Below are 13,965 nucleotides of genomic sequence, written 5' to 3'. Positions count from 1 at the left end.
TCTGAGGGAGATACTGGGTGTCCGTTGTGTGTGATCCCCTCAGAAAGATCTGAACCCCAAGAGTGATAGACCCCAGTGCTAGGACATGACTCTATTAGTCCAAGCTGTAGGGATGCCTATTTGAGTAAAGGCTGCCTTTCTGCAGCTCTTGTCTTGTGTTCATAAGACTGAAGTCACTTATGTAGTTACCAGTGAGGAGAGAGTTGTGTAACTACCGCATGCTTAACTATTTTCCCTTTGTAAGGAAAGCCAGAGATTGACCTGACGTTGTCTATCTGGGTCGCCTGCCATTTTTGGCAGAGGAGATATGAGCTATTGGGGGAGCATGCTGTGCGTCACTGAGTGATGGCGATACTTCGCGTACTAGTCACCTTTAAGGAAGCATTCGCTTTTAACCTCTGTTTTTGAAATTCACAGAAAACACCTTTTGAACGCACCTATTTAATGTGTTGCTTTGATAGAAAAATAAAAATGTTACTCTCGTTTTTGGAAAAACCTTACTATGGAATGTTTGGGAAAGAGGTCAGTAGAAATCCAAAAACCCAGTTTACTATCATGATCACCAATGTAGCGCCTTATTCCAAGTGCCCCTCAACCTGAATCCTTTTCTCCTGAATTGGGATTCTCTTGTGGTAAATATTGCATTCAGGGGTTTTTTTTTATCTGCCTAAATTTCGTTTACAAAACGTGGTGGTATTAAGGCAAGCATAAACTGCTCCTTGGAGTACTGGGAAGCTAGTCAGTATTACTCGGTTATCTCCCATTCCAGGGTGTTGAAATCAGTAAATACTACACCCTGTGCTCCGGGTATGTACCCGATGCGGAAATATTCTTCTATATATTTTGTAACCTGTCTAGAGCCTCTTTATAGGTATTTCCGCTTCCCCAATTTACCCCCGCACTGTGGTCGTCATAGTCAAAATTAGACTTAAAATGGTCCACCCTTTTGTTTACATCCTCCAGCACTTTGAGGTTTTACTCGGAGGCTGCGGTGGTTATGCACCTGCCGGACCTCCAGTCAGGAAATAATTATTTACCCCTAAATAGCACCTACTGCCTTGATGGCACTTTATCACATGGTGCTGTGGTTCAGTGGGTTCGATAGTCGCTGGGGGGAGCCTGCGTACGCTGTGTCAGGCGACTCAAGAAAATATCAATGCACGGGTTTCCAAAAAAATGTGAACTATACCTGTGAGGTGTACTAATGTATTATATGGAGTTCGTTTCTCGTATTCGTTACCTGCAGTGGGCTTGCGTTGTAATAGAAAACATGTTCGCACTCACTAACAGCATTCATTGCACACTTATGTACGTCATGTCACTGTGCTCGTGTAAAACGGGCGTGCAGTGCAGTAAAAACAGCACTCATTTCTCCTTAGTGGTACCACGTAAGATGTATCTTGGACCGGGGGCTCAATATTTCAATGTTGTCTTTGAGAATTTAAAAACTGCTATTTTTTTTTTTTTAATTCACACCCGAGATCCCTCAATTCAACCGCGTCACGTTTGTAATTTCATTCACTGGAGACGAAACGGCTGCAGTCAAATGACAGCATTTGGTTCCGGTCACATTTATACGGCAGAGCCGCGCTATTCCGAATGTTTAATAAAGCAGTCGCTTCGTCATCTGGAATCAGGGATGGTAGAAACCCAGGGGTGACCAGAGACGGCGATTCTGCTCCGGCGGAAGGGAAGTTGTGCGGCACCCAGCCGTCGCTGATCTCATAAAGCCGCACAGTGTCGGTTAATGCGTGCAATATCGTACGCGCATTTTGGTTTGAAGAGGGGTAGGGAATATACGCTGTAAGCACGAATCTTTGAAGCTGGCATGTTCACGCGGATGTAAAAGTTGTATTTTATGCTCCACTGCCCTTTTCCTCTTTTGGTACCTTCCAGAGAAATCAGTGTAGATGTATTTTTAGCTTGCAGTACCCAGCATCAGTATGACACTATAATTCTCTTTACATCAGTAAGCAGCTTTTACTATGCTTTCCTATTTCCTGCCAGCTGCAGTTTCCAAAGGATGTCACGACACTGGTAAGAAATGCACAGGAGCCATTTCTTGGCTTCCGGTTTTACGTTTCATAAGGAATGCTTTTTTTGATGCATCACTCTTTGACCGTTTTTTTTCAGCGTGCCGTTTTCCTGAATTCCTTTTCTGTTAATAATCCTCTTCGTTTGTAACATGTATGCTTGCATCGGTTTAATTTAGAATGATTACCTACTGACCGTATTAAAATGTATTTATTTTAGCAGCGTTGAAAAGCCTCGCCCTCTCTAGCTGTACTTTTCTCTCAGTGTCATGTATATGGCTGCCCCCTGGCTTTACAACCAGTCGTGTATATACACATAAAAGGCAAGCTTTGGTTTTTTGCATTAGGCATGCAATAATTTGTGCAGGAAATTGTGACATAGAATCCCACAGCTGAGCTGTAGAAAACCTTAGGAAGCATGCATATCCCCCCCCCCCCCTTCTCTGCACTAGCAAGCTTTGCACAGAGAGCTCATGCTTAATCATATTTTAACCAAATGCCAGCTAAGTTGATAAGTAACATGGCTTTGTGATATAATTATACCCGCAGTTTGCTTTTATTATGTCTTGTGCACACTGTCTTTTTTTATACAATGATAATTCAAGGTTTTCTCAATAGTGAGGGAAGGTTGATGAAACATGCAGTCTAGTTAGATCATGATCCTTGCTCTCTGATTTTGAAATAAAAGAAAAGCACTTCATCAGAAAATGAGTAGTTATTTTGAGTGCTACATAAGTGCATGCACCACCAATTATACAGCATACTTCAGCTATGTTGTAGTATCATACTGTAAACATGAAGGCAGATCTGGAGTCAATTATTGTATGCCTGTTTTTAAATATTTAAAGACGTATGGTGTTTCTGTAAGGGTAAAGAGGTCAAGTATTGATTGAAGCTTTTTTGTAATTTGATATTTAGTGCTTTAAAAATTATGATGTAAAGCATTCATATCAATATTCCTTGACACTGCTGTAGTTAGTTTTTTTAGAGGTAATTTGATATCTGAAGATATTATGTTCACTTAATTACCCTTGCTTTAAATTATCCTCATTACAGTTAATGATAACTGGTGTCAGGAAAAAAATAGCAGAAGCCATGGCTCTCGAGATGGGTTTGAGTTATGGAAAATATTTCCTTCTCATCCATCTGATACATACATTTGCGATTTCCTGTGCATGTTTACTCAGCAGTGAAGATGCATATGTGAGCTTAAATTATAAACTCTAGTACAAATGTGTGTGTTTACTTCTAAATAATCCATGTTCTTCCTTATTTTATAGGCGTATTCACAGGATGCATACTTGAAGGGCAACGAGGCTTACAGTGGCAATGCACATAATATTCCTGAACCACCACCAATATGTTATCCAAGACTAAAATCAACATCTTCGTTGATAGCACAGCCCATTGAAATCCATGCTCCAGACACTTCCCCAAGCAAGCACCCGCCCATAATACCAGCACGGACGATGACACAACCAGATAGGAACTACAGAGTGGAAATACAAGTGCCTCCATCGCCAACTGATATCATGAAATCAAACACAGCTGTATGTGTTTGTAATGAAACCATAAGGACAGTTGTTGTGCCTTCTGAGAAGGCTGTAGATGCTTCAAGTAGAACAAACCGATCAGGTCCACCACACAGAACTGAGGAAGTGAGGTATGGCTTGCAAGATTCAGTCGCCTTTAATACAAAAACAAGAACCATGTCTCCACCTTGCTTGGTGCCCACCACCACGCTGAATCAGCCCACTTCAATTGCAAGGACCACAGAGGCAGCATTAATGAGATGTGGGAGTTATGCAGGGCACACTGAAAGAATTCTGAGCACTAGACAGCCTAGCCGAACTGTAGAGTCTCCACTGCCTCCAAGCCATGGTTCACCAGGTGTCCACCAGCACATAGACTGGAAAAACTATAAAACCTACAAAGAGTACATGGATGATCGAAGGCTGCAAATGTATGGCTGTCGGACAATACAGGAACGATTAGATAGTTTGAGGGCAGTCGCGCAGAACAACACAGATTACAGTCAAGTAGCGCCAAACCGCACCGCCTTACAGGTACGGCGTAGAAGCACTTCTCACGATAGAGCGCCTCAGTCTGCTCAGGTCAGACAAAGGAGTGCTTCTCAGGAAAAGCTTGAAGAGCCAATATTGATGAAAGATTGTCCAAGAAGTGCTTCCCAGGATGCTTTAACACCAGCAATTGTTACCCGGAATCATAGGACAGGCTCATGGGATTACCTTGGAAGGCAAGCGGATCCATTTGAACTAGTCAATGCCACTCTCTCCAGTCCAGACATGGATAGGGAGCACACTTATAAATGGACTGGTTTCACTGAGCAGGACGATAGACGAGGTATTTATGACCAAGCTAGGCAACGTTCTTTTCACACATCCGTCAGACCTCAGAACATTTCTGTGTCACCTGGTGTGTTTGGTTCAGATATGAGACGAGGGAGCGCTAGGGTGGTGGGTTCTGGTTCTCCGTTCCAAAAACCATCGGATTTGAAAACATTACCGCCCACTAAGGATGTTCAGTGTGCACGTGGCACCATTCAGTCTAGACCTGTTTTACAAGAAAGATCATCTCGCATCCAAGGTTCTAAAAGTAATTCAATTAAAAGTCCTATTCCATTTTCAGCAAAACCATCACATTCCATTAACCGGAGTCTTGATGATAATTCCCTGAAAGACCAAAGCAGAGTAAATCACGTGCATCAGAGTGGTAAGCTTAATCAGCAATCGAGGCAAAGATCAGAAAGTGCTCCCGATCAGCACACAGAGACGGGCTTAAGCATCAAATCCTCTGGCTCGCTGTCTTCGCAAGCTCCTGTTAAACGTGTCCTACAGGCTAGCAGGAGCTTAACTACCTCTGAAGATGTAAATGTGTCCAAATATGTGTGTAAAGATTTTGAAGAGGCAAATTTACAAGATTCTCAAGTGGAGCAACCACATGTTATCGACAGTGATGATGTAGTTGTTTTGAGGGAAAAACCTTCCTCTGCTCGCCTAACATCACAGCCTTTGAGACACCAATCTTACATCCTGGCGGTTAATGACCAGGAACCGGTGTCGGACAATACCTGCTGGTTGCCCAATGATGCACGTCGCGAAGTGAATATCCGAAGGATTGAACAAAGAAAAGCATCCGGTTCCAGCCCAGCTGGTGATTCCTTATCATCGATTCCTTTCATAGGTGAGCTAAATGCATTAAACAGTTTTTCATGAGCATGCCAGCTACAGGACATTTGTTGAATATTTGTAGTTGTGTTGGATTTCCATATGGCTTACTTTTCTTGGGCACCTTCTGTTTCACTTTTCTTTCCTATGGACAGAAGTCTCGACATTTTCATTTAAATCCTGACTCCTTTACACTATTTTCTCCTTTCTCACTTCCACCAGTTTCTTTCCAGTTCATATGAAGTAGTGGAAAAACTCTTAGGAGAGGAGTCTCATTTTCCATTAATCTTTTCAAGGGTGCCAAAAATACTTGTACCAAGTGTAATAGAATGCTCCTTTTACTGTGTACAATTCCCTTTCATAAACTCATTATCCTGTGTCCACATGTTTTCCAAAAATCATTCACAAACCTCACCTTAAAATAGTCCATTGCACCCACCATATAATTCAGTAGAAAACCACACCACACAACTCTGCACTTCACTATACTTTGTATTACCATACACCATCAGACCATATCGGCATGCTGTAACTGCCTATAAAATAGTTCACACCACGTTAAATAACGCATCACACCATAGAACAAACTCTTCTTTACACATTAGACCATAACTATAACCCTACTATGCAACACTGCAGCATAACACATCAGAGCATACAATATAATACCACACCTACAGAAGAGGGAGAAACGAGTGGGTTCTGCCCCCTGGTTCACGGATGAGCTCCGCCGGCTTAAGAAAGGATGTAAGAAACTGGAAAGGGCCTGGAGGAAGAAATTTGATGCGGCCAGGCGCAAGGATTACTGGACAGCGATGAGAGCCTATAAAGCGGCCCTCCGCCTGGCAAAAGCACAATTTTTTGAGGAGCGAATACAACTTGCCTCAAACTCCTCCAGGGAGACCTTTAAGGTGGTGCAAGAACTGCTAAAAGTTCCTGAGCCAGCAGTCACCCATGACCCTGAGAGGTGTAAGGAGTTGGCTAATTTTTTCCATACTAAAATAGTAAAAATACTAGACTCTTTACCCCAGGTGGCTATATCTCATGGGATTCAAGAAGAACCCCTCCCTGTGGGGATAAAAGAGGGTCCCTTCTCCCTTGACATGTTCGGCCCAGTTTCAGAAAGTGAAACATTAAAAGCTATAGCTTCCATAAAAAGCGGTTCCCCCATGGACCCTGTCCCTTTTAAAATTCTAAAACAAGCGGCAATCGCTGTGGTAGGGCCCATTACGAACTTGATCAATGCCTCCTTCTCTCGTGGTTTGGTGCCACCCACCTGGAAAAAAGCCGTGGTCAAGGCTCTTCTAAAAAAATCTAACCTCGACGCGACTGAGCTGGCCAATTTCAGGCCCATTTCTCTGTTGCCAGGTCTCAGCAAAATTGCTGAGAAACTTGCTAACCATCGACTGTCCAACTTTCTTGAGTCAAATGGCCTGCTCCGAGACTCACAGACCGGCTTCCGTCCCGGCCATGGCACCGACACGGCCCTCCTGGCGGCCGTTGAGGAATCGAGGCGCATCTTAGATTCGGGAGGATCAGTGGCAGTGATCCTCCTGGATCTGAGTGCGGCATTCGACACCGTTGACCATCAGGTGTTGACCCAACGGCTGTCAAAGGTGGGTGTGGCAGGTGTCGCCCTGAAATGGCTCTGCTCATTTCTGGAAGACCGTTCCTATCAGGTCTGGGAAGGAAGCAACAAGTCTCCATCTATTTCTCTCCAGTGGGGGGTGCCGCAGGGCTCGTCCCTGAGCCCGACATTATTTAATGTCTACATGGCCCCCCTGGAGGATGTGGTGACCCCTTATAACATCAAAATCGTCAGCTACGCTGATGATACTCAGTTGGTGGTCGCCCTTCCTCAACTGGTGGAGAACCCTGACTTGTTGCACTCATGTCTGGCGGACGTCCACACCTGGATGAGCAGTTCAGCCCTGAAGCTGAACGGCTCTAAAACAGAGATCATGTTGCTTGGAAACAAAGCGCCACCACTGCCACCTTCATGTTGGCCAAGCTGTATGGGTGACTTTCCAACCATGAAAGAGGAGATCAAGAGCTTAGGAGTCTGGCTGGAGCAAGATCTTTCCCTTAGAACTCACGCCAAAAGAACTGCGGGAGTCTGTTTTGCCCTGCTGCGGGCTGCGCGGAAAATTCTTCCGCTTCTTCCTTTTCCATCAAGGAAGTTGTTGATTCAGGGTTTGATAACATCTCGCCTTGATTACAGCAACAGTCTGTTTCTGGGCGCCCCTGAATCGACTTTTAACAAGCTTCAGCAGGTGCAAAACGCGGCAGCTAGACTCCTTATGGGTATCCCCCGGACAGAATCCGCCAGACCCGCTCTCAAGGCACTGCACTGGTTACCGGTGCGGGAGAGAGTACAGTTCAAGGCACTGTCCATCGCCCATAAAACATTCCAGGGCGGCGGGCCCCCTCTTTTAGGGAGCCTGGTAGTACCTTATAAAGCGAATAGAGCACTGAGGTCTGACCAGAGGTGTCTGCTCCAGGTCCCGAGAGTAAAAAGATCACGCACGGGAGGGAGGCGATTCTCTGTGCATACAGCAATGCTCTGGAACTCCCTCCCATTAAAACTCCGCGCTGAGACCTGTACCCTGCGTTTTCGCAGAGACTTGAAAACACATTTGTTTCCCCGGTGAGTCGCTATCTCTACTCCATGGTCCCACGGTCGATGCACTGTTCATAGCGCCGGGATGCCCCAGGGTAGCTGTGCGCTATATAAGTTTTAATAATAATAATAATAATAATAATAACACAGCCGAACTCTACACAACTCCAAAAAGTGCTGTATACACAACATAAAATAACTGAAAGCCCTTGTCATCCACAATATACCAAACAACCTCATGCTAATATACCCCACCCAAAACAGTACAATATAACATATCACCAACCAAAACGATGCACATTATAGCCCTGAGCATACTTCCACAAATATATCTTACATTACATATCACCACAATCCAACATGTGACTCAGAGCAACATCTGATCACTCAACATCACACTATACCTCTCCATCACACTAAATATCTCCATAGCGCAACCAGCCCACAATACACAGCTCTTTAAGGTGCAAGCCACACCAACGACTACCCCATCTCGCATCACACAACCCCATAACATGCCAGAAAATTACTCCACACCATACCATGCTGTATCATCGATCAGAGCATTACAATACACCTAATCACACAAGGCACCAAAACACACTTAACACACCATACCATTCGACTTGGAACAGATCAGCATACCGCTCAACATCGTTATTCTATATTTCATCCCACACCTAACCTCCTAAATAGAACTCGTCAGCACATACCATCATACGTAATATATCCCAAGCACCATAAATCACAGCACTGGGTATCACACTTCCCAACTAGTTCAAAGCACTCATTACCACAGCACCAGTTCAACGATAGCCCTGGACAGTACCCCCAATGCTCAGTTTAGTAAAAGTATACAAGACTCTTTCAGTCGATTGACTGCAAGTAATACCAAGAAAGGTAAGAAGATAATTATCAGGAACTTTTCAGATTTTAGCACATTTATTAATCAAATCCTATCGGAGGTATCTAGCGCTGCTTAGAGAATGGCACAGCACATCGGACAACCGCTCTTTTTCTGAATCAAGCCATATGAGAGGTGGTCACCCAGTGCCATCCAACCAAAGGATGTGGATTTTGGGAAAAAGGAGACATAGCTTGTCCGCAACAGCTAGTATCTATACATAAATCACTTGAAGTCACCCTACGCATTACAATTTTGGAAGACTCATTCATTAATTTTCACACCATATCAGTGAGAATATCAGCAAGGACCCTGAAGCCACCATTATGCACTCTAGGCCAACGTCAGAACACCTTGTCTCATCCCATACACTAGTACAGGTGGGTTGTAAGTCACATGACCTGTTCCTTCATTGATATATTTCCATGTTGATCACAACAATCAGAAGTTAGTCATGTAGAACGGTACTACATGGAGAGCACGTGACAACTAATGAACCCTCAGCAAAATGTTCACAAATCCTACAAAAGGACGCTCTAGGCCACACACTGAGAAAAAGATAAGACCAACTAAAGTAGGGTTTCAAATACATGCTGAGGGTTACCAAACTAATGACCCTATCGCCATGCCAATAACACTCAAACAGCGCTAATTGGTATAGGAACATTGAATATTGTGCCATATCAAAAAAGTGTCACAGGTATGTGCATTTGTGTCACAGAGGTCTGTTGAAGATATAGAGCTTGGATCACATTTCTGATGGCAGGGTCTCCCAAATGTGTTGAGGTTAAGTGTGAGCAGTGCACCGCACACTAAAGTAAATGTTAAAGACGAATCTCTGGGGCAGCTTCACATGCACGTTTCATTCTAGAAATTCAATCCCTCCATACCCCAGTTACCAGACCATGCAATTGAGGTGGGTAATAACTGGAGACCCACATGTTGCTAGAGTTATCATTGACCCACTGTTGTATGAAACTTGGATATGTCATCTTCTCTACCATTGCATCACAACTAATTTAAATCCCTTTCTTGTATAGTTATATTAGAAGCTACACATTTAATTTTTTAAACATTTGTCAAACAAACCTGCAAGTCAACAATACCTACAGTAAACTGTATGTTCACATTTTTCTTCTTAACATTATAATAGTGCTGGGCTTAGTATTAATCAAAATTGCATATTTTTTAAGCATTTAATTTTTAGTGCTTCACAGCTGAACATGTATATAATATATTTACATCTTATTTGAATTCATACAGTTTCAGCAGAAGGAAGAGTGGACATTTCATGAAATAGGGGCAAGGGCAATTCTTTCATATTGGCTTTATTATTGTGTTTATTTGTGAGTGATCTAAAAATCCTCAGAACACTCTAGCTATTCAACACAATACTATTAGGGATTACATTAAGCGTGGTACTCAAACTCAGTCAGCACAGCGAACGACCTGAAATGCAAGATTTAGAATTTACAGCAGTACATTTTTAGTCCTGAATATTTGCCAAATCGGATAAGTACACTGACAGTCTGAGAAGGTCCACCCGAGGCCGTCCTATGAAAGGTAGCATGCCATTGATTTGTAGTGACATCAGTAGCCTACGTATACTGCACGGGATACCGCTTCCATGGAGCTCATGGAGTGGGAAAGCCAGTGGCTGCACTGCGTTCATGGAAAGGAGCTGTAAGTGAGTACAGAGTGTGGTTAATTTGGCCTTTGGCATTGGATTTAGTGCAAAGTAATATCAATAACTGGATAAAATAGCCTCATATTTAAAATCGGTGCAGCACCTCGTAGAGAAGTGCCCTATCCGGTTAATCAAAGGACTTCTTCACATCCAAAAATACCACTGCAACATGCAGGACATTAAGTAGTTGGCGAACCAAAGCGAAAATGGTGCGGAGGTTAAGTGCGGTGTCTCACCTTAGTATGGAACCGCCTGATCAGAAAATACTGGGATGATGCATCGCCAACTGGCATCCTATGTAGAAGTAAAGCATGTCACATTTTAGGTAATTGTGGTGCAGTGATCGTTACATATTTACACATTAGACATATAAGGTACCAGACTACCGTATTTGGATATGTGGTCTAACCACAGTAATAAGATCCCCGAGCAAGCTGGCGAACTCCTGTAAAACACCTATTTTCTATTCCTTCCCTTAGGGGCAATATAGGTTCCTTTTAACACAGTGCTCTAGCAGCCAGACAAATCTTAATAGAAAAATACTTAAAAGGTAGAGTCACCACATCAGATCAGGTAAACAATCTTTTTCCGTTGCTTTTCTATCCGCCACTGTAGGAAGGCGACACTCGGACAAATAACAAGCAGGCTGCGGTCTTGAAAAATTTCTGATACGCTCAGTGCTGCAAGGGTTATCCAGTGTGATGGCCAGCTCTGACACGTTTGAAGAGAATGATCAGTGATAATTTCAATGCACAATGCAGTGCATGCAGATGGAACCAAACAAAGCAAACAATAAGCCTTTGTCTGTGAAAGTTGGGGGATTTCAATGGGCTTTTGAGAAGCATTGAATATTAAATAAGTTAACATCACCTCCAATGTATACTTGAGTCAGAATGGCTGAGTCGCAGGCACGCATTCACACTGCTGTCCCTGGGTGTCCTGCGGTTGTTTCTACGAAAATCTTTTCGAAAATGTGGATAAGTTGGAATATTTAACGCTGATAATCCAGCCGTTGAACTTGTAGGAGAATGAGTTGCGATTTACTATCGAGAAGAGTGTGGACATTCTTTAGCGCATCAAGAAGGTACACGTTTACTCTTGTGGCTTTAGAGACTGGAAGGTGTTGGCCATGTATTGATTGCCATGGTCTCTACATACATTTTGTTGACGATCTAACAGGTATGTGGCATGTTAATTATCAAACGTTCCTGAGAAGATAGCTGAGATTCTATTTGTATTGTCTGATCAAACACTGAGTGGTTGTTGTGGTCAAATGACAATACAACTACAATATTGATGCAACATTTTCAGTTAATGTTTTATGCTCCCTTTCTAGAATCTGACCTCAAAGTTTGGGTTAAACGGAATTCTTAATGTTTTATGTGTAAATTAAAAGTAACGACTACAGATTGATGCAAGGTTTAATGAATTAAATGTTTTCTTCCAAGTTTATGAAAGCTATACAATAAACCTTTAACTGGGATTTATGAGTTATACAACAATTACTATAGTTTTTTTTCTTAGTCATGGAGTACATTTCTGACATTTAAGGTATTCCAAAAAGTGCCAGGGGGCAGTACTGGAAATGTACTGCAGTCCTAGTTTTCCCGAAGCACTTTTCATTCAGTGAACTTTAAAATATGTTTTACTAAGCAGAAAATAATCCTTTCTAAGTGTAGTCGAAATTTGCCATTGCACATTTAACTTTTTTTAAAATTATTTTCTCCAAAAAGAAACCATTAATTGCCTAGTAGCTAAACATCTTCTAAATCTTAATGAAATTTGAGTGGTTTTCATTTCCAGGTACACCCCAAAATGTTTATGTACACCCACAAATGTACAAGCATGTGGGTGTTCTGACGTTTGCCTATCAACCTTTCTGATTCGCTCACTCACACTACAACTTACAACAGTTGAAATCAACCATGTTGGCCGATGTTCCACTGTTGTAAGTGCACTTTCTGATTCTACTATTCCAGTTATTCAGATTCTATGAATCATGATGTGGAATTTAGAGAAGTAAATGTTTTTTTGCACAAGTTATGTTGCATTTGCAGAACGTTTGTGCATCAGGCCAATTAGTGGCTCACAAAATCCCTTTTAAAATGTTTGTGTCACTTTAAAAAAAAAAAAATTTGTAGCTGAAATCTAAAGAAATATAAGCACTTTAAAAATATTTCTACCAGTCGGTCCTTTTTCAAAAAGCTATGAGCACCCCAAGACTCCAGCAAAGTGGAATATGCCACGTTACAACGCATGTGATACATCGCATGCCATTACAGTGCGGTTGTTACAACGACCGCATTGTTACATCGCACACCATCACAACGCAAGTTGTTACAACGACTTGCTGTAGGGGGGCGCTGGATGTTGGAATAGTGTGATTTACTATTACAAATCCTGGCTGTGCAACAGTAGAGAAGGTGTTGGATTTTAAATCCAACACCTTCTGCCCCCTACAGCAAGTCGTTGTAATAACTTGCGTTGCAATGGTTTGTGATGTAACAACGCGGTCATTGTAACAACAGCGTTGTAATGGCATGGATGCATCACATGCGATGTAAACAATGTTTCCTAGCAAAGTGACTACTAAAATGTCTTTATATTAAAATACCTTTAATTACTGTGATTGATCTGACATGTTAATACGTTTCCACAGTTATTTAATATGTTCCACAAGTAGACACTTTAAAATAATGTACTTTCTTCTAGATGAGCCAACCAGCCCCAGTATTGATCATGAAATTGCAAACATTCCTGCTTCAGCTGTGATTTGTGCGTCTGTTCTTCAGCCACCTACTATAACAACGGTCCCTCCTAGTCCTACGTCTCCAGTTCCTTTGATCCGACGTCAGCTATCGCATGACCATGGTAGGGTAACAACCACTTTTTGCTCATGCTAAAATTAAGGTATATTTTTGTTGTATGTATTTTGTTATTATTTTGCATGCATTGATGAGAGATGGAAGTAAGCAAGGTAAATCTTCAATATGGTGAAAAGTGGAATTTTCGCATCAACAATCACTTCAAGGATCAAAACTTCTAAACCTGCTTTTCTGTAGCTGAATAATGAAAGACCAAGGTAACTGGCTGCATTCTAGTGTCTCCTTTCTCACGTAGAGGCAAGAAGTTTGAAACTGGTTGCCCCCTCAAAGTTGTTAATATTTTTTGAAAGGGCAGGGATTTGGGGAGTTCCACGTTACAAAGGTCAGGATTAATTTTGTGCTTTTGTGTGCATCGAGCCCAGTTGCCCCCTCCCAGTCCCCTTTACTCCACACTCGGTCATAGGATGTCATTCCTGGTACAGGAAGGGGGGTTAGAGTACTTTTTAATCAGACATGAGGGAACTGTTGGGCTCAAGGATACATAGGGTGATAATTCATTCAAATTATACCAAAGGGACATTGTGCATTTCTTGATGGTTAGGCCTGCACTTTGAACTATGGTCAGGGCCACTAGAATTACGCGATACAGCGGCCGCAGCATTTTTCACATAATTACATATTTGCCGCATTTGCCACATAATCCATTAT

General features: G+C 42.4%; 1 protein-coding gene across 5 annotated transcripts in view; it reads left to right on the top strand.

Annotated features, from left to right (window-relative positions):
• The window catches only part of ARHGAP21 (Rho GTPase activating protein 21), a 442,217-nt gene that overhangs the window by 305,583 nt on the left and 122,669 nt on the right, over positions 1–13,965 (top strand). For 3 of the 5 annotated variants that reach the window (XM_085631689.1, XM_085631691.1, XM_085631690.1), the window contains 2 exons: positions 3,314–5,237; positions 13,145–13,303. In XM_085631689.1, coding sequence (XP_085487815.1) covers positions 3,314–5,237; positions 13,145–13,303 — 2,083 coding nt within the window. Of the gene's footprint in view, positions 1–2,007; positions 2,038–3,313; positions 5,238–13,144; positions 13,304–13,965 lie in introns of all 5 variants that reach the window. The other 2 variants (XM_085631687.1, XM_085631688.1) reach the window with 1 other exon arrangement.

This window comes from Triturus cristatus, chromosome 10, assembly GCF_964204655.1.
Source record: "Triturus cristatus chromosome 10, aTriCri1.1, whole genome shotgun sequence".
Classification (NCBI taxonomy): domain Eukaryota; kingdom Metazoa; phylum Chordata; class Amphibia; order Caudata; family Salamandridae; genus Triturus; species Triturus cristatus.
This window is presented reverse-complemented; position numbering and strand designations above follow the sequence as displayed.